We start from the raw sequence: 19,634 nt of genomic DNA, 5'->3' as shown, positions 1-19,634 counted from the left end.
TGACAGTCTTCTTAAAATTATTGTAATTCGTATCAGCATCATCAAAATTGTTTGTTTTTCATTTACATGCTACAGATACGTGTGATAATGCTACATATTTTCCCTGACCTATCTTTGTATGTTAGACACAATATATCGCCTGCATGTTGTTCCTTATTTTCGAATATATATGTGGTTGTATTTCTAAGTGCTATCCGTGCTTGGTGGAGATATAGATTCGGTTGATAAGGTACTTTGGTGTGCAGCTCTTGCATTATAGCTTTTAGTCAATGTTGACAAGATACCAAACTCAACAAGCCTACATGAAGTTGGCCATAGATCCATCTCTAGTTAGTCTCTATTTCAAGTCTTAGACAATGATGTTTATTGCTTATTCCTGAGTCTTTATCCTCAGCCTTACTCTATTTATTGTAGCACTCACAATATGGATCAAATTGGCATCTTTTCAGGCATATTAGTTGGCCTCACTTTCTCAACTCCCCATTTCTAGTTTCAACTTCCCTCAAATGCCTTCTACTCTCTACTGTATCTTTCCTGTAACAACACTCATCCATCGTAATGATGCAGTAGTTAGGGAAAGGTTTGGGTAAGTTCAGATTCTTGACATCCACGATTCATAGACATCAAGATTTTGTACTCTTTTAATTGCTCAACATTTTCTATCATATTAATGGGCTTTGTACTCCTATGAAACTTTCACTTTAAGCACTCTTCCTGATCATTCCCTCAGGTCTAATTTGTTGGGACATATACCCCTTAGATTGTCCCTCTTAAGGATATTTCACTAAGATAGCGAAAATAGTTACTTTTTAGTTGTCACTTGGTGATGCCGGAACGGTTGGTGTACTTGAACCCACAATAGAAAAGGAGCTGAAATAAAAATAAACCGTTCTTAATTTGATGTTTAATCTCAATGTCAAAAAGCACTCCATGAAGGTAATAAGAGTAGTTTTTATGGCTAACCACAGCACTTCCAAAATTGAAATAAACTGTGAATTCCTAATTTGCATTTTCGAATTCTATAATAAAATAAATCAAATACCAATAGAGATTAATCCTTCCGTCCACACCTCATGCAGATGCGGGTGATCTTGGGCCTTATGTGATCTCCCTCACATATTACTGTATTGATTGCCTCAAAGAGTCTTGGTGTGGGTTGAGATGGCTTTCATCAAAGTGGCAGTTAGCTTTATTTTTAGTTTACTTGAGATTGTTGCCCGTGATTAAGTGGAATGGTGAAACAAATTTAGTTGGGAAAGGTTTACGTAAGTTGGCTTCTATTGTTTGTGGAGAATCAATTAATTTGGTTTATGTTTTATGGACCTTACAGGTGTTATGGTTTTTTGAAGTAGCCATATTTTTGTTGTTGACTAGTTGGTCAAATTTGTATATGGATGTAAAGGTTTGCAAGAATGTTTCATCTGCTCTACAAATATCTTTATTAGTATTGAAAATGTTGATTGATGAGCTATAATGTGTCAAACGCATGTATTTTTTGGTCGCTCCTACATATTGTTTTGGACTTTTGGTGATAGAGTTATCATGCAAAAAACAATTTGGATGCTTGTATGGGTTCATAGTTAGAAGTATGATTCCGGATGCTTGCAATCTTAGACGTGTGACCACTGGCCAGTACCTCGTCACAGTCATATCTTGTACAGTTGGGGTGCCTGCTTTTTTCTTTGATAGGGCAATGAGAGGTTAATGTGTAGACATGGCTGCCCGTGTCATACATGCTATACATGCTATACATGCTTTCATGGAAATGACAATAGTTGTTAAGACAAAAATGCATGCGCAGCGTTTGAAAGTACATGATGTTTGACTGGGTTTTATCTTCAACATCATTGTCAGAATGTAAGTTATACAGAATTTATTGTTCTTGAGTTTTACGAAATTAAGTGAAGTCCTTACGAAAATATGCACTTCCAGTTTGCCGTGCACCTGTATTGCTCATCTCTCATGTAGTTAGAAATTCGCTGCATTAATGTCTGAGAACCTCCACTAATGGAGAGATCATACAAGTTCCTGGTGCTTCTAAAGTGGGAGGAGCATTCTTCAATGCATCCTACTCTCAGCATGTCAAACTAGTTCCATTCCATGTTCTTCTTGTAGTTGAAAGAAGTTTTCTTGCTAGCTATTCTTCTTCTTGATCACTTCATATCTTATGATTGTATTTTGTCAGGTTCATGCTAAATGCTATGGGGAATTAGAGCCTGTTGATGGGGTACTTTGGTTATGTAACTTGTGTCGTCCAGGGGCCCCCAACATTCCCCCACCCTGCTGCCTTTGTCCCCTGATAGGTAATTTAGTTCCGAACAATAAAAGAAACAATATTTGCTTATCACCATTTCTTTTTTGCTTTCACTTTTTTTGTTGTGCCAATGTTCCTCAATTTTGAATGGAGCATTTTTGCATTGGTGGATGAAGAATCGATTTTTGTTTACCAGGGGGTGCTATGAAGCCTACAACAGATGGACGCTGGGCTCACCTTGCTTGTGCAATATGGATACCAGGTTGGATTCTAAGTGTATTTGTACTTTTTTTTATTTTTACTTCTGTTGCATGTTGTACCATATTTGTTGACTGGCCTATGGTATTTCAGAAACATGCTTATCTGATATCAAGAAAATGGAGCCGATTGACGGCCTGAATAGAATCAATAAGGTAATCTGTACTTTGTACTCCAATGGTCTTTGCAATGACATTTTTAGTGTCTTGTTTTCAAAATACTTTTCCAATGGATCCTCAAGACAGGGCTGTCTGAAGATGGTATAAGGCCTAAAATGGGAAAATTTAAAAATTGGGTTTTCAAATTTGCTAGAATTGTTGAAGTCTCTTATCTTAAAATTTTTATTTCTAGCCTTTTTAGTCTTTGAATGCAATTTTGATTACAAGTTATTTTGGAAGGATAGTCATTTGAATCCACTCTTTCTTTTGCACATTGTTACACTGAATTATGGGATTTTTTTAACACATTCATTTGCAGAATAAAAGTTAAGTTATAACCAAACTTTTTTTGTTCGGATGAATATGTTATATTTTGCTTGTAGAAAAGCTAACTAACTTTGATGTTTTCGAGTTTTGTTTGTACTTTGTATGCCCTTTTTGTAGAGTATATGATATGGATTTATGGTAGTCCAAAAAGCTAAAAAAATTCGTGCATGGAGCAAAAGGCTATTGTTGCCTAACGCTCAGCCGGCCCTCCCTTTGAGATGGTGAAGATTTATGCTTTGCAAAAATGAGGGGCAAAAGGAATAGTATATTGCAAATGAGAGTGGTACAAAGTTCAGTACAAACTAACCATTAGATTATATATCCAAACCCTTGGTAAACCAAAGAAGCACGAAGACTAAAGTACCATTATTATAGAATAAAAAGCAATAGTATATTGCAGATAAGAGTGATAAAAGTTCAATACAAAGCAACCATTAGGGTATATATCCAAACCTTAAGTAACCCTAGGAAACGTGAAGACTAAACTACCCTTATATGACAAGATAAATGACAAGTACATAACTACACATAAAAATATGTTCAACCTCACAACCCTACCCAACTCAGGATGCAAGGACAGAGAGCATCAAGAGTTTTCCATGGGGGAAACGAAAATGAGAAGTAGTTTTAGCCTCTTGTAGTGATGACAAAACAAATAGCAGATTAATAGTTCCTGAATGAAGATGCTGGGGAAGAAAATGACAACCAATCTCAATATGCTTCGTGCTAATGGAAAAATAAAATTGCGGGCAAATAGCACTCTTATTACCACAATAAACAGGCGAAGAAGGAAAGGTGACATCAAATGACTTTTCACTATGTAAACCTATTTGCAGCCTGCTAGAGGAACTTACTTCCTAGTGATAGTTTTAGCAAAAGTAGTGAGCTCATTGTTCTGGCTTTCACTTAGTTGGGATAATTGCAAGCTTCTTTGTAGGATTTGGGCTCTAAACTTACAACATAGAGGTAAACAACAGGAACCGGAGAAACAAATATTTGTAAGTCAAGTCTTACTGGTCGGCGGTCGACAAGGAGAAGGATATCAACGGTCAGACGAAACATGGTTCTTCGAGGCCGTTTGAGGGGCAGAAGAGCTGATACGAGGAGGCATAGAAGCTGCATCATGATGAGAATGGACCAAAGGGATAAGGATCAAGGAGAGTAGAACTAGAGGTAGCAGAGGGATTGGGTGGAATATCGTATTGATATTCTCCCTTTGTTCCAATTTTTGGACCCTTTTTGGGAATCTTGTTGTTTAGGGAACATCATTGCTCTCTAAAACGTATAGATTTCAGAAACTACCCTTTGACCTCTTTTGATGGCAGTATGTGCATTTAAAATGCAATGATGTCCGCTACGGAATCCAATGCAATTCTTTTTGTTGGATATTGAATTTGGGGAGGAAGGGCAACAAAGGGAATTCACCAAGTTTCCCTCTTTGACTAGTCAAAATGGATTGGGATATCCGAAAATGGAAACGTGCACCAAAATTTTGGGATGGATAGAGTACTTCTCAGTTGGTACTTCTTAGTGAAAGGCACAATTAATGAAGGTATGCCGAGACATGTAACTTTTTGGTCACTTCATCATAGCAAAATTAGCCTTTTTGATTGGCACTGCACCCCAAGAAGACACCCAAAACACAGTGAGAGATGAGTGCAATCTCTCTTTGGGAGATGAACAAGGCAGGCAAAAGCAAACACATGAAGAAGGGAATAGTTATGAACTTGACCATAAAGACACTCAGAAGGAGAAGTACTAGATAGAAGTGGAGTGGGCATCTGATTCAAAGGACAAGCTGCAGTGAGCACAACCTTTCCCCACAACATTGAAAGAATAGAGGAAGATCGTTTTGGGTGGTAGTGTCAGAACTAGAAGATTGACCTATAGTCCCAAATAAAAACAAAGAATTTTTGATACATGTAGAATACTTAGTTTGACCAAGAACCAAGAATTATGAAGCAGCAAGCTTTTTAAGTATCTTGGCTGAATTGTTAGTAAGGATGTAGAGATTGCAAATGATGTTACACAGAGTATAAGTTGGACGGATCAGATGGAGGAGTGCTTCGGTAGTGTTGTGTGACTTCAGATACCAGCAAGGTTAAAGGGAAAATTCTACTGTACTGGTATAAGGCCAACCATGTCTTACAGTACGGATTGTTGGGGTACTCAGAAACAGCATGCGAGTAAGGTTAGTGTAATTGAAATGAGAATGAGATAAATGTGTCGTTAAGGCTTTGTGAGATCGAATTAGAAACAAAAACATATGTGGACTGGTAGGGGTGGTTTGGACATGTCTATCATAGATCGATCAATATCGTAGTTTGGAGGAGTGATATAATTAGGTGGGGCTTAACCCTATGGGAAGGGGAAGACCAAAATTAGCTTAAGAGGCGGTAGTTTGAAAGGATCAAAGATTTTGAAAATCATGAAACACGATGCCCTTTATAGAGCTGAATAGAGTAAACGGATTCATATAGCCGACTCCAATTAATTCAGATTTAAGGCTCGGTTAAGTTGGTTAGAAGCTGAGTTTTAACCATGGAGTGAAAATTGTAATGAATTTGAAATTCTCCTATCTGTTTGTTATTATAAAATTCAAAGAACCACCCTTGGGTACAATCGAAAGGGACCCCCCATATCAGTATGAATAATGTCAAAAGAAGTAAAAATAGATGTATTTTTGTAAAAGGTAAAGCAGAAAGTTTTGCAAACTTCCAACCACTGGACTCAGAAATGTCACTTGGAGAAATTGTTCCCAAAAGACTTGGCTTACTTAAAATTTCCAAACGCAAAGTTCAATACAAACTAACCACTAGGTTCCTTGGTAACTGTAAAACACAAAGACTAAACTACCCTTATAGAACAACATGAATAACAAGAACATAAATGCTGAAAACACTACTTTCACAAACATAACCTTATTAGTTACCCAGTCTCTAATATAACACAAGGGATTAACCTTCCATTCTTGTCCAAGGGTCAGCAAAGAACATAAGTCACAATTTATTCTTTGTTCGAGAGTAAGCAAGATTCCCCTCCTCCCTTACACTTCTGTTTCCTCTCTACTCAGGACCGCTGGAAACTTTTGTGTAGCATTTGTGGTGTGTCTTATGGAGCTTGTATCCAGGTATGAATGTAGCTATAGGGCAGTGAGATCATTTCTGAATGTCCTTTTGCTAGGTATCTCCAATTGTTGGTCTGTGTTTGTGATTTGCTATTGATGGTACTTTTTTATTTCAATGTTTTCGGGTCTCATTTGTTGTTGCATAATTATGCACCGGGGGAGCATACACATTTGAACCCTAAACGTTGGAAGGAAAAAATAGACGCATGGGATAAAAAGTGGTGTTTCTATGATTACTTTTTAGTACATTAGCCTATCATTACATGCTAATATAGGTAGGGGAATGCTGGTGCATAACTATATGCACTATATTGTGCACTATTATAATCGGCGTTGTCAGTATTTTGTTTGTGTGTACAGTGGCAAAATTTGGTATTGGGTTTGGATAATTGAAACGATGAAGAAAAATGACAAAGAGGGAGAAGGAAATGGCAGCCCATTTGCACCATTCTTAATTGATAGCATAACTAGGAAGGGTACAATCAATGGACATGGATTTGGGCCATAGTTGTATGGCATTTGTTTGCGAATGGAGTAAATGAGATGGTTTGTTATGTTGATATAAAAGAGATGGATGAGGCAGCCGTGGACGTTGGCATATTAGGCCGAACTCCGTTAAATTTGCTGTGCTCTCGTGGTTATGTTTATTTGTCTTGGCTCAATATCTATATTTGTCAATCACCACCAAAAACTAATTGGATAAAAATAGGCCTGTGGCCCCAAATTAGTAATTTGCGTACTAGCACCAGCATTGGAGAACTGAAAGGAGGAAAAAACCCTTTTTGGTAGGGTGAACCTCAGTTAATTCATGCTTAGCCCAAAGTTGGAAATCAATATTTTTAACAATCATGAATAGAAGTTTTTTATCCAGAAAGTATCCAACTCTTAAGTCTGATTCTGGAAGCCCACAATCTTGAACCTCACCCGGACAGGAAACCCTTCACTTGCATCATAGCATCTCAGCCGCATTCGTAACTAAGCTATGCTTCCATGGAATCCACTAGGTTTAGTGGCATCCGTAGCTATGACAGCAGGCCACCTATCAGCCAATGCCCTGTGTTTTATCTTCTAATTCCTTTCACAGTTTGCTGGACTTCAGCATCCAACAATTTGTAAATATAAGAAGCTGTTATCAATTTCCAAACTGTCCTTGGTCACAACAGTTGTCTTTTCGAACTGATGGAAGAAGTTAACCTCACCGAGCCCCTTCATACAGTTGTAACCCTAGATTAAAACTATCCTTCGTACGTCATCCAAACGTCGAGTCTGCAACTTTTTTTAGTTTTAGCCAGTCTCAGTCAATGTTTACAGCTACTAGCCCTCTTAATCCAAGTGTGGAGGATGGGCCCATCAAATTAACCAGAAAAGGGGCCCAATCAAGGGTTCGTGCTTCAACCGTCGGATCAACCGGGATTGAATCGTGATGTTATAATACATCGTAAATAAATTTTAAAATACAACACGAACACGTAAGAACTTGGATTTGTATCTTTTTCTTGACTGGGAAAAGTTCATTGAACATAATAAGAGTTCAATTCAGGAGCAGAGAGGAAAACATACCCCATATTCTCCCACATGGACGCACAAAATCTTGATAACTCTTCTTCAATGTCCATCTTCAAGCACTCCATCAATGCAGACTCCTTAAAGGTCATGGTGTTCTCAGTCCACTAGAGAAAGTTCACCTGCAACATCTCCCACCAAATCCCTGGTTTGGCAGATCAAACCTGCTAGCCTCCTCTGTACAATCAGTGCAAGAGAAGCTTTCTTTTGTTCTTCTATCCGCCATAGAAAATGGGTAGAAATATAAGAAAATCCTAAAAGTCGGGTCCATGGTGGGGTGGGGATCTTAAAACTGCCGGACCAGGCTTGGTTCGGGGTTATAGATTGTATCATCCCCATCCCTGGTTGCTGAAAAGTTAGTGTAAATCTGGTCCCTGGTCCCAGCTGTACAGGGAGGGTCAAAATTGCCATCTTCGCTACAATCAGTTTCTTGGAGTTCTGTTTTTGTTATCTAAGCTCTTTAATCATTTACCTATTAAAGTAAGCATCTTTTCAAGTTAATGACTTGCTGTGAACTTGAAATTACAGTGTTCAAATAATACTTGTCGTGTAGCATATCATCCTCTATGTGCACGTGCTGCTGGGTTCTGTGCTGAGGTACCTTCTTCCTTTCTCTTTTGGACATTCTTGTACTTCATTTATGCACGGAAATGCATAATTTGTTCGCTATAAAACTTTTGGGCATTCTTGTAGGAGTATTTCATTTATGCACGGAAATGCATAATTTGTACGCTACAAAAAACGCGTCTTGCTTTGAATAATAATTTGAGTTAATAGATCGATAACAGAGCATAGAACATATTTAAATATTTTGTTATTTACATGTACAGCTTGAAGACGAGGACAGACTTCACCTCATTTCCATGGATGAGGATGAGGATGAACAGTGTATTCGGCTGCTTTCATTCTGCAAGAAGCACAGGCCACCATCTACTGAGCGTTTAGAAAAAGATGATCGTGTTAGGCAAACTGCGCGACAATGTCCTGATTACAGTCCTCCATCTAATCCATCTGGTTGTGCTCGCAGTGGTATGTTATCTTTTATTGTTATCGCTATGCTCTTTGAACCGACTGCTCTTTCCTTCGTCCTTTTTTTCTGCTTCTTTTATCTTTTACTTTGAATTGCAAGTGTAGATCGTTTATGAATCTAGTTGATGTGGCCTTCTCCTTTGGTCTACCATTTATTTGAATTTGAGAAATCCTTTATTATGCTTGTAATGTTTATAGCTGGGCTATGTAATTGTTGCATCCCTCCTTTGGGCAGAGCCTTATAATTATTTTGGGAGAAGAGGGAGGAAAGAACCTGAAGCTCTTGCTGCTGCATCCTTAAAGCGCTTATTTGTAGAGAACAGGCCTTACTTGGTTGGTGGATGCTGCCAACACGAGGCCTTGGGCTATACAGTATCTTCTACTACCGGACTTGCAGGTTCTAAGTTCTCCTTTAGTCTTCAAAAGCTAAAGAGCTCTCAACTTGATGCTCCCAAGACCATACATTCTATGGCTGAGAAATACAAATACATGAGGGAAACGTTCCGGAAGAGACTGGCATTTGGTAAGCATAATCTTCAAATGTGTTGTTAGGTAGCATTTGTGTCAAGTGTTATAATGTTGTTTCCTGTTTCTAGTATTTCCGTGAACTGAGCTAAATATTGCTGTCTAAACTTTTTTTGTTTTATATTTGGAAATGTTTTTGCTGCTTGTTTGATTTATTATGGCTTATTATAGGGTTGGCTTTTAATACAAAGCCTGCTTGTAATGTCTGGCACATGGTCGATCATTGTGTGTTTCTCAACTTTCTCTTTCCTGGATTACATAAGTTTGTTTGGATGTTCCATGTGCCAACAAATGTTAATTTGTATTCTTTCTAGATTTTTGCATTATGTTCTTGGGTGTAGCTGAAGTTATATTAGGTCCCTTCATTGTGATCTGCCATCTGAACTGTATCTTTTCTTTTTTAGTGTGTTATTTGTTCCCTTATTGCATGGTATGAAGTATTTGTTGACGAATATCATCACCTTTTTCTTAACCAGAAGGTTCAAAACTAATGTCGAATCCCTCTCCTTGACTAGCTTTCCGTTATATCCTATGCTGTCTATTGCAAGCAACGTTTTTGACAGCTTACTACTATCAATTCAGCAGAGCATTGTAAAAGTTGGGTTCCCAAATTGTCCCCAGGTTCCATGTTCATAAAACTTCACCATTCATAAGAACCACTGATAGAGGCATATTCCGTCGATCAACCACAACTAAACAATCCTGCCAACCCTATTCTTCTCCATAGTCCCTTTCCATAAGGTCCCTTAACCTCTCTAGTCTTATGGTCTCATCACCCTCCTTCACCCTGTGCTTTGCACTAAACCACGTTGTGAAAACCACAACCTTTCACGAAGGCACATTTTTGTAATCTTTGTAATGAGGGTTGATTATATTATCCAAGACGCTGCTGATCAAAAAAATAAAAAAATAAGATTGTACAAAACGCTCGAAACTTGCTTCATCAGACAACATACGCAAGCCCAATCCACCAATTTCTCTTTTTTCGATACTATATGAGTGTTGTTATGGTTGGGTACTAATTGCTAGTATTGGAATTTCTGTATCTTCTCTTTTCTATTTTGCTCTTCAAAAAGTCATTGTTATCATAGTATAAGAAGATGATGTTCATAATCTAAACTTTAGTAAGCTGGTAATGGATTATGGGCCACTTGGCAACAGTTCTCTGTTAATTCTACACTCTCATTGAGGCAAAAGCTAGGAAGAAAGGCATTCATCATTGATACCTATGTTATGTAGATCATGTTAGTTTACTCTCTAGCTTATGTCTTTGTTTAGATTTGTTTGATAACCAAAATTTACTTATAATGTTGGTTGTTTTTGTTGATGGCTCTAGGGAAATCTGGAATACATGGATTTGGAATATTTGCAAAGCAACTACTCAGAGCAGGAGACATGGTAAATGATTTGATTTATTGAGAATAAAGGTTCTGACAGTTGGAATTGCCTGAACTTTTTTAATCTTCGTGGCAGGTGATTGAATACACAGGTGAACTTGTTAGACCCCCTATAGCTGACCGAAGAGAACACTTGATATACAACTCATTAGTGGTAAGTCAATACCATATGTTTTGTGTATATGCTTATGTTTTCTCTGTGTATGTCTTTCTGTGCTCATTAGACACTCTGTGCAATTGAGAACAATCATACAAATAAAAACTAGATCTTCCTTAAAAGTGCCTTCTAAGAAGAACTGACTAACTAGACCTAATCGAACCCAAAATTCTCCTAAATTTTTAGTATGTATACCATTTTGGAGAGTTCTTTTGGTATTCTTTGGTTTTGTCTGGTTTCAGTAGGTGAGAGAGCCGATCCATCCCCCTTTCTTTACCATATCGGCCCGGAAAAACTAATGAAGAAAGATCTCTCTTCAACAACCAAAAGGAAAGAGAGGATTTAAACCCTTGATAATTTTTATTCAGAATATACTGGGTTTCAAGGCCGTCATTATCAATGACTGTTATTTCTTCGAGAGACAATTGTATGCCATTCCTCCAAATAGAACATATACCACATGAGTGGATACCTCTAGTATTGATAGAAAGATATCGGCTGTGAATTTACAAGCCAATCTATATATCCAGATAAATAGATGCGTGCTCCATCATACCCATTTGTGAAGTATAATAAATCTATTCTCCTCGGCTACGTGTACAAATAAATTGGTGAAATAGCAATGTAGTAAATTCTTCTGGAAGAAGATCAAAATATACTAAATTCACTTATCCAACATGCAATGTTTCAAAAAGTGGAGGCACGTCACATTGGGACACATTTTAGACATATATTTACATACTTAACTATAGGAATATGATAGAAATAAGGCTCTAATTAGGACCCCATATATGCTTGACATCATATGTATCATTACCTTAGTTACAAAATTGTTCCAACAAAAAGCGTTTCATTATTTACACATGTTTTATCATCTACCCGTGTCTTTATAGTTGGTAAACCATCTTGTGTTCCCCCCAAAAAGACTTCTACAAGCTTTGATTAGAGCCTACTTTGTCATTCACAGCCTGAAGGCCCCGAACATTTTCTGCGTCTCCCATAGCGTTTCAAGAGAGTGTCCTAGATTGTCCAGAGCATGTTCTAGAGTCTTACCTGGTTGTCCAAATGAAACGTGCTAAGAAAAAAACAGGATACTTCCAATTTGAGTGTTGGACACGTGTCTGAATGGTTCGCGACACATGTCTGCAGAATGTTGTTGCACGACAAGTGTTTGACAATGGTATGTGACCTCTAGCGAAGTGGTAGTGCTTCATATCTTATACCAATGGCTACATTGCTGGCTTTATTGGTAATGGTTGCTAGTTATTAATTGTTATACCTTTTGTTGCTGGTAAGTTTTGTGTCAATTTGATCTCTTTCAACATTGAAGTCATTTAAAAAATGGTGCTTTATGGCATATCCTTTTTACTACAAAATGCCATGATGTAGTGCATCTCTTTCTCTTGTAGGGGAGGGGGTACACTTGAAACCCCAAACATAGCAGATATAGAAATTTTAGTTGTAAGCCTTTTATGGTTGAATCACCTTCTTGTATTGCTGCTAAACATGGTTGAAATTTTTTGTTGTCCAATTCTTGAGCTGCTGCTGATTTATCGGTCTTAGATATGTTTGTGGAGTGATTTTTGCTAATGAAAGAACCATTTTCTTATCTACACTCATTTATTGTGTATCTGATAAAGAGAAAGTAACATTCCAGAAAATAACTTGACAATTTCTCTCTCTCTCTCTCTCTCTCTCTCTCTCTCTCTCTCGTGTAGGGAGCTGGGACTTACTTGTTCCGTATTGATGATGAGCGTGTCATTGATGCCACAAGGGCTGGAAGCATTGCACATTTAATTAATCACTCCTGTGAAGTATGTATCATCTCTGCTTTTTTGCTCGTCTATTGCTTGAATATTATACTGTCTTTGAGATGTCTTTTTCTTAGATTCTGCTAGTTGAGAAGTTCCTCTATGAGCTATTCAGTAAAGTGAATTGGGGATTACTTAACAAAAATTTGGTAGAAAGGAAACCAAGAGCTGTCTGTGAAACTTTGTTCTTGACTGGAGTTTTCCAAACTTCATACCTGTATGATCTGCTTGTTACTGCAATTGTTATTTCTTCAAAATGACGAAATTGAAAGCTGAAGTTATAGTATAGGGTGAGAATACCGGTATGCGTCACTGTGGATGATCTTACGTTCCATTCTTCTTTATTGTATGGATGCTCTTGCATATTTTGTCCAACGAGTTAGCATGCCTTTACCAATTATGACTGGCTAGTTTACCTATATACTCAGAACCTTCTGGTTCACGCTTAACAGACAGTAATGCTTCAAGTTCAGTTAAAGGAACTTAGGGAGCTTCCGTATTGCATTTTTATTGTGGTTTTAACTCGAAGGAACTTCATTTACATACTGTTGTCATTTGGTGAGAGTGGCTTTATGCTTCTCCTCTCTCGTACCGGAATATGTGGTTTCTTGATTGACCACTGATTCTTTGAGTTATTGCAGAGGTCTTAGTCAAGCTTTTGTATGCTGGTTGTATTCTGGTATCTGTTGGGTTTGGCAAGATTGAAGCCAATTGGTTCTTAGAATTGTAGTTAAGTCAAGAGAGACAGATAGAGTTGATTCTTGTTTTGGACAAAGATAAGGTGAGTCCTGGATCAGCCAATGAGCGAGCATATTTTTTGGACACAAGTGAAACTTCCACTCTTATTACCTGGGCTACATGTTCCCGCCACACTATACCTGTAGTGTTGGGATCCGGTTTTAATTTTTTGCAGGGTTTGGGCTCGTCATATTTCCTACGGAAGATGACGCTGGTTTTTTTGTTCCATTGTTTGTGTACCCTTCAAGCCACTTAACTTATTAATCTAATACTTTAAGTTCACTAAAAGACATGAACACCGGATCTCTATTTCCCTGGGGGTCATAGATTCCCCGAGCTGTAAGACTGTGTTGTCTAGAATTCCTTGTAGTTCTACAGTTCTCGAATTTGTTTTGTTCATACTGCGGGTGAAGTAGCTAACGAAGAGTAACATTTAGGGCCTCTTCTGGAATATGTTTCAGTCTGAACTTGTTATGGCTGCTATTGAAATCTGAGCCCCGGCTACATTGCTCGCTGATTCTTGTTTTTGTTGGGCATTCCTACCATGTATACCATAAAAGTATATATATTTTTTCCAAACAACAGCTTGGGACTAATTAAGCTTGATATCCTAGTTGGCAAGGCTTTCCTGCGTCTATCTTTTGAGTCATATGCCTCTCCTCTCTCTTTCTTTAGAGCCAGAGAACAAAATTTGTCTGAAAGCCAACTAACTCTATGCGAAAGCCGTTTCTCAACCACACAGGCCCTATTTTGCTCCTTTCTTTGTCAAACAAGTCAAGTTGATGCTGAGCCAACACAAGAAACCTGATGTTAGGCTATTGCCTTGTTCTGTTCAAGGTAGAGAAAGGGGAAAGAGTGCAAGTTGTTACGATACCAATTCTCCCAGAAGCTTAAGCTGTTAGGAATTGGGACCAATAATGTTTATCAAGTTATCTAACTCCTTCCCTAACATGCAACCCTATCTTGCCCGTGGAGATGCAAACATTCCTGCATGTTGGGAAAGAATGCAAAGGGGATAAACATAAAGAAAATGGAGGATAAATTCAAATAGAGAGAGTTGAAGCCAAGACCTCCGAGAAACCAGAGTCTGACACCATGTTAAGCTACCAATTGTCCCAAAAGCTTTACCTGTCAAGAAGGCCCAACATTGTTTATCAAGCTATCTAATACCAACACACGACTGTTTCCTAGTGTTAATATCAAGTGTTCTACAACCATTATTGGCTGTGGTGGCTTGTAACAGTCATTACCCAGGTAATTTCACGATGTCCATAGTAAACTCACAAAAAAGAATCTGTTAAATGCGTGAAAGGTCTTTAAACCAGACTTGTGGCTTAAGCATTTTTCTGTGTATTGGGTGAGAAATATGTATGCTATTTAATGACATCAAACCCATCCAGAATCCCTTGAACTCAAATCTCTTTCTAGTCATTCCATTTCTAGTCATTCCACTGCTGGTTTAGCTTCATATGGTGACAACCATATGTCTTGCACCTTTCTTGAACTTGGCAGCCTTCAAGGAGATTTTACTCATCACTTGGTGTCACATCATGAATTGGCCATGGATAAAAATGGTCGGTTCATACAACAATTTTGCTCTACGAGTAGCACAAAACATGAATTGTGATACACAATACATCGAATTCTCTATATGCTGCGTACAATAAGTGATTATCTCCTTCATTGTAGTGTCAATACTATATTTGGAATTCGGATAGGATCAATATATCGTATTCGGAATTACATATGAACAGATGTTTGGATGCTAATATTGTCATAGTTTTTGCCATCACAATTTGGCTTTAGTCTAGGTTGATAAACTTATCAAATAGTCTGGTTGTGAGCTTTCCATGGTTGAAGATAGCTGACCCACTTTGTATAAGGTGTACTGGTGTCCCGAATTTCTTTAATGCTTAACTTGTCTTTTCTGGGAGCTGTATTTAAAGTTACAGATCACGGGTTTCTCAACTTATCTGTTCTGGTAGCTGTAATCTGTTTCTGTTTTTGCTAGAAATGCTAGTACAATGTTTTCCCCCAGTTCTGCAATGTGAGCTAATAACCTTTGCCGTACAAAAAAAAAAAGAAAAGAAAAGAAAGAAGTGAGCCAATAATTTTTTTCCATGTATATTGTACGTTCAACTAGATCTGTTTCTGCATGAAGGCATGGCACTGTAGTTTGGTTATTTGCTGGTATTTTACTGGTTCTAATCTTTTTGCAGCCTAATTGCTACTCAAGAGTCATAAGTGTGAATGGTGACGAGCACATAATAATATTTGCCAAAAGAGATATTAAACAATGGGAAGAACTAACATATGATTATAGGTATTTCCTAGCCTTTGTATTTTCATTCTCATCTGCTGTGCATGAGGCCTGATCCTTGTGTTGGGAAGTTCTTCTTTCATCTATACACTTGAATCAAATCATATTCCATAAGATCCAATATCTATTATATGTTCTTGTTTTATACTGCAGATTTTTTTCGATTGATGAGCAACTTGCTTGTTATTGTGGCTTTCCGAGATGCCGCGGTGTAGTTAATGACATTGATGCAGAGGAACAACTGGCAAAGCTATATGTATCACGCAGCGAATTGAGAGATTGGAGAGGCGAATGAAAGAGGTGGGCATGTTTATAGTTCTTTTGGTCGTTCAATATTATATTATTGTCATATGTTCTAGTTCTTTTATTTCCATGTGTTTAGTGTTCTATATCTTGACACACTGACAATTAGTTTTATCTTTTCCATGTTTGTAGTGTTCTATATCTTGACAAACAGACAAATGTCATGAATAGATCAAAATATAGTTTCTTTGCCTGTGGTAGTGCAAATTTGGGCTGCAGTGGTGGCTCAGATTTTGGCTTGTTTTGGGGTTGCTTTGTCTGGACTCTGAAGGGATTTCAACACCTCTGTGGAAAAGTTGTAGTCCATGTTTATTTGGCTTGGAATATCTCTTCATTTTTATTTTGGGGAAAGAGATAAGGCTAAAAGGCACGAACACTTCTAGGAAGGTGTCTCAGTGTTGGATGTGTTTGACACTTTTTGTCATGTATTGGATACAAGTCCAGATATGTCCTATTGATTTTCTAGTTGTTTTAGAGCCACATACATTTCAGATGCTTGGAGGTAAACCTTTGCATGTTCGATTGTCGTAACTAGGGTTTTGTTGGCAGAATTAGAAAAACTGGTTTATAGCTTGTTATCCGTGCTTATGAGTGGCGAAAGAGTTAGATGATAAAGACATAGAGTTCCTACAAGAATTTCGAAGCCTTCTATCTTTAAACAAGATGACTGAATTACAAGTTTTTTGAGCTTTTATCATACAGGATTGGATTTCTCCGTTAATTGAGTTTGTTCTTTTAGCATATGCTTTTCCATTAATTTGAGAAATAACAATACTATATGGAAGGCCATGTTCTACGGATCTAGTTAGTGTCTAATTAATTGATTTGATCTCCTTACGTTGTCTGTATTAAACTATTCATCTTCTTTAGGGGGTAAAATATCTTGGTTTCCTCTTTCTTTTGGGGGTATAATCTGTAGTTTGCAGTGTTGCTATTTGTAGTTTTCATGAGGTGATGTGTTTTTAGTCTGTTTATGTGTTTTTTCTTACACTTTTTTTTGCCCCTCGCTTCATGTGTTTTACCCCTCATAAGAAATAAAAAACACGTTTTACTGTCGAAATATTGTTTGAACAATAGGTTTTAATGTTATAAGCTTAGTACACTGATCTCAGTAATGTTCCAACCGGTCATCCAATTATGCTGAGCTCGTTTAGCGAAAGCAAAAAATTAGTGAAACTGTAAGAGTGAAGTAAGAAGTTAGTTGTATCGTCTTCCCAATTTAGACATGCATTGCGATTTGTTTTTCAATTTCATATGCATATTTATTCCCATCTCATATAAGCAGAAATTTCTTTTCCTAGTTGTCTTGTCATGTGTGATACGGGGAAGTAACAACAGGGAAGTAAAACAAGAAGAAGAGGAACAAAAATCGACCCAACCACTTCCCCCCCCACTGCCCAATCGACCCCTCCATTTCTCTTAGTGTGTAAAAAAAGGTACCGACTTCGGTAACAAGTCTTTCTCATTCTCTTTGAAGCCTCTGCTAAATAAATTGGTTTCTCATGTTTTGACCTGTATTTCCGTCTCTCTTCACCTGGTTACCCATAACGACATCAGATATATGCATGGTCGCTCCTCTGTCTGCCTCCTGAAATGCTCCATAAAAGTAAAGTAAGCACTTGACTAGTTTGGCTTGACTACTTCTAATTCTTCTTTACTCTTAGACGACATAACTGATTTAGCAATTACTGACCTCAACCAAATTCCCGACCCTAAAAACCTTGCAATAGGTGGCCATTTTCGTTTTTATTGTTCAGTTGTAGTTTTTTATGGAGAAGTTACAGCTGGTTTCTTGGTGGATTGCAATACTGAAGTATGATTAATGCCAAGATACTCCTACCGATCCTGTTTCGTAATAGGTTTAAAGTGGATAATATTTTAAGAGGAAGTAGATGACGCTGTAAAGAGAAAACACAAAGTGTTAGCCTAATTGAAGATAAGTGTTCCCTCAGAGATGACTCATCTGCTTCGAGGTACTCATCTGTGTTCCACATGTTGGGTTTGCATCTGCGCTGTCTTTGTGACCGTTGTCATCTTCTTCATCAATTTATGGCTATAACGCTGTCCCCATCACTTTGTGGTAGTAATGTCTTCTAAATCAAGTTGTGCAATCTCTCTCTTTCTCTGCCAGTTCCATTTTCTTATTTTGCTTCGACTTATCCTAAGAATTTCATGACTGCTTCATCTTCATCAGTATACAGTTTATAATTAGATCAGTCTTTGTTCTTCCCGTGCTGATGGATTTTTGGCAATTCCTTGTGCAGAACTTTCTCATCTTTGGTGTATCCCCATGTGAGATTCTTCCATTTTCCGGAGACAGGCTGCCTCCCTCAAATAATCACTACCCCACTGCCGGCCTTATTGTTTTGGCATGCGGTTAGCTTACCCAAAAAGGAAATAGGAAAAGGGAAGGAAGGGTACATATGGCCGATTAAAGCAAAGGCTGGTAGATATGGCTATTGAGCTTCTAGTAATCTCTTCTCAGGATTTCTTCTTTGGGAACCTGACTAAGTGATTAAGCTTCTTTAATTTAGCTGTGATGCTCGGTGTAATTATATCAACCTAGAAAAGGTGTCATATGATCTTTATTTTGCTGTTCGGTACTGCTACATATTCCTGTGCCTAACTGTGCAGCGAGCAACTAATTAGCAAATGATCATTTGGTGCATAAATATAATTTTGGTCTGCAGAAATGACATACAAGTATATAAACCTGCATTTGTCCTGTTGGTATTACCTTTCTTACTGGATTTACAATGTTGGAATGGTGCTTCGAGTCTTCTTCTGCTCCCCCTCGCTCTGTTTTTATCCTTCTCTTTTTTTTGGTAATTCAAATATAGTTTAGAGCACACAAATATGATGCTAGCATCCTTATGATGCTCGACAAATGATCTAGCAGCAGTCCTAAGGCTCAAAATCTTCCGCCAAGTCAAAGAACAGGTAGCAAGAGTTTTCAAGGTCCAGAAACACTTGTTCTTGTAAGATACTTATTTTTTTTGAACAGCAAAAAATCTTGTAAGATACTTATAGCACCATTTCACTCGCAAAGAATTGTGCTTTGAACAAATATGCTACAGAATGGAGGCAATTTAACTGTTTAGTTGTCCCGGGTCACCCCTTGAATTATCCTCGGAATAATTTAACTGTTTTCAAAGTAAAATGTTCTCTCAATCCTAACGACTTGGCTTTTAAAAAGCTGCGCATGCAAGGATACGGTTTAGAAATGACTTGTTTTTTTAATGGTCTGCGAAGTTAGAAAGGCGGTTTGGTAATTTAGTGTTACGAGTGAAGAAGATGTTTGGCACCCCAAATCGCTCTTTCGGTACTTGACTTCCTGATTAACACTTTCCAAGTTCAGTGTGAGTCGACCTGCCTACATATCTCATTTATCAATGAAAAGTCAGGTCGTTGATGTCGATTGTTGCAGGTGGGGCAATATCTGGTGTCAACAGTTTTCATGATATCAATATTCATGGCACTTTTTGTAGGGGAGCTGATCCTATTATCATTCCTAACAAGCTCCTGCATAAGGAGGATCTTGTCTAAAATGGATCTGCCAGGAACAAATGCAGCTTGGCAGGAATTAACTAAGAGGTGAACCACAGTTTTGAGCCTTGTAGGGAGAACTTTAGATACGGTCTTGTATATTACATTGCAGCAGGAAATT

At 37.8% G+C, this 19,634-nt stretch overlaps 1 protein-coding gene across 3 annotated transcripts in view; it reads left to right on the top strand.

Annotated features, from left to right (window-relative positions):
* Window positions 1–19,634, top strand: part of LOC131301515 (histone-lysine N-methyltransferase ATX2) — a 55,576-nt gene that overhangs the window by 8,528 nt on the left and 27,414 nt on the right. For 2 of the 3 annotated variants that reach the window (XM_058327863.1, XM_058327864.1), the window contains 13 exons: window positions 2,186–2,303; window positions 2,451–2,516; window positions 2,606–2,667; window positions 6,071–6,127; window positions 8,216–8,284; window positions 8,518–8,716; window positions 8,952–9,239; window positions 10,578–10,639; window positions 10,715–10,792; window positions 12,514–12,609; window positions 15,564–15,667; window positions 15,818–15,964; window positions 18,232–18,703. In XM_058327863.1, the coding sequence (XP_058183846.1) occupies window positions 2,186–2,303; window positions 2,451–2,516; window positions 2,606–2,667; window positions 6,071–6,127; window positions 8,216–8,284; window positions 8,518–8,716; window positions 8,952–9,239; window positions 10,578–10,639; window positions 10,715–10,792; window positions 12,514–12,609; window positions 15,564–15,667; window positions 15,818–15,959 (1,341 nt within the window). In that variant the 3' untranslated portion in view covers window positions 15,960–15,964; window positions 18,232–18,703. Of the gene's footprint in view, window positions 1–2,185; window positions 2,304–2,450; window positions 2,517–2,605; window positions 2,668–6,070; window positions 6,128–8,215; window positions 8,285–8,517; window positions 8,717–8,951; window positions 9,240–10,577; window positions 10,640–10,714; window positions 10,793–12,513; window positions 12,610–15,563; window positions 15,668–15,817; window positions 15,965–18,231; window positions 18,704–19,634 lie in introns of those variants that run through there. The other variant, XR_009191314.1, reaches the window with a different exon arrangement.

This window comes from Rhododendron vialii, chromosome 9a, assembly GCF_030253575.1.
Source record: "Rhododendron vialii isolate Sample 1 chromosome 9a, ASM3025357v1".
Taxonomy (NCBI): domain Eukaryota; kingdom Viridiplantae; phylum Streptophyta; class Magnoliopsida; order Ericales; family Ericaceae; genus Rhododendron; species Rhododendron vialii.
The sequence above is the reverse complement of the archived record's forward strand: the minus strand, read 5'-3'. Positions and strand labels throughout refer to the sequence as shown.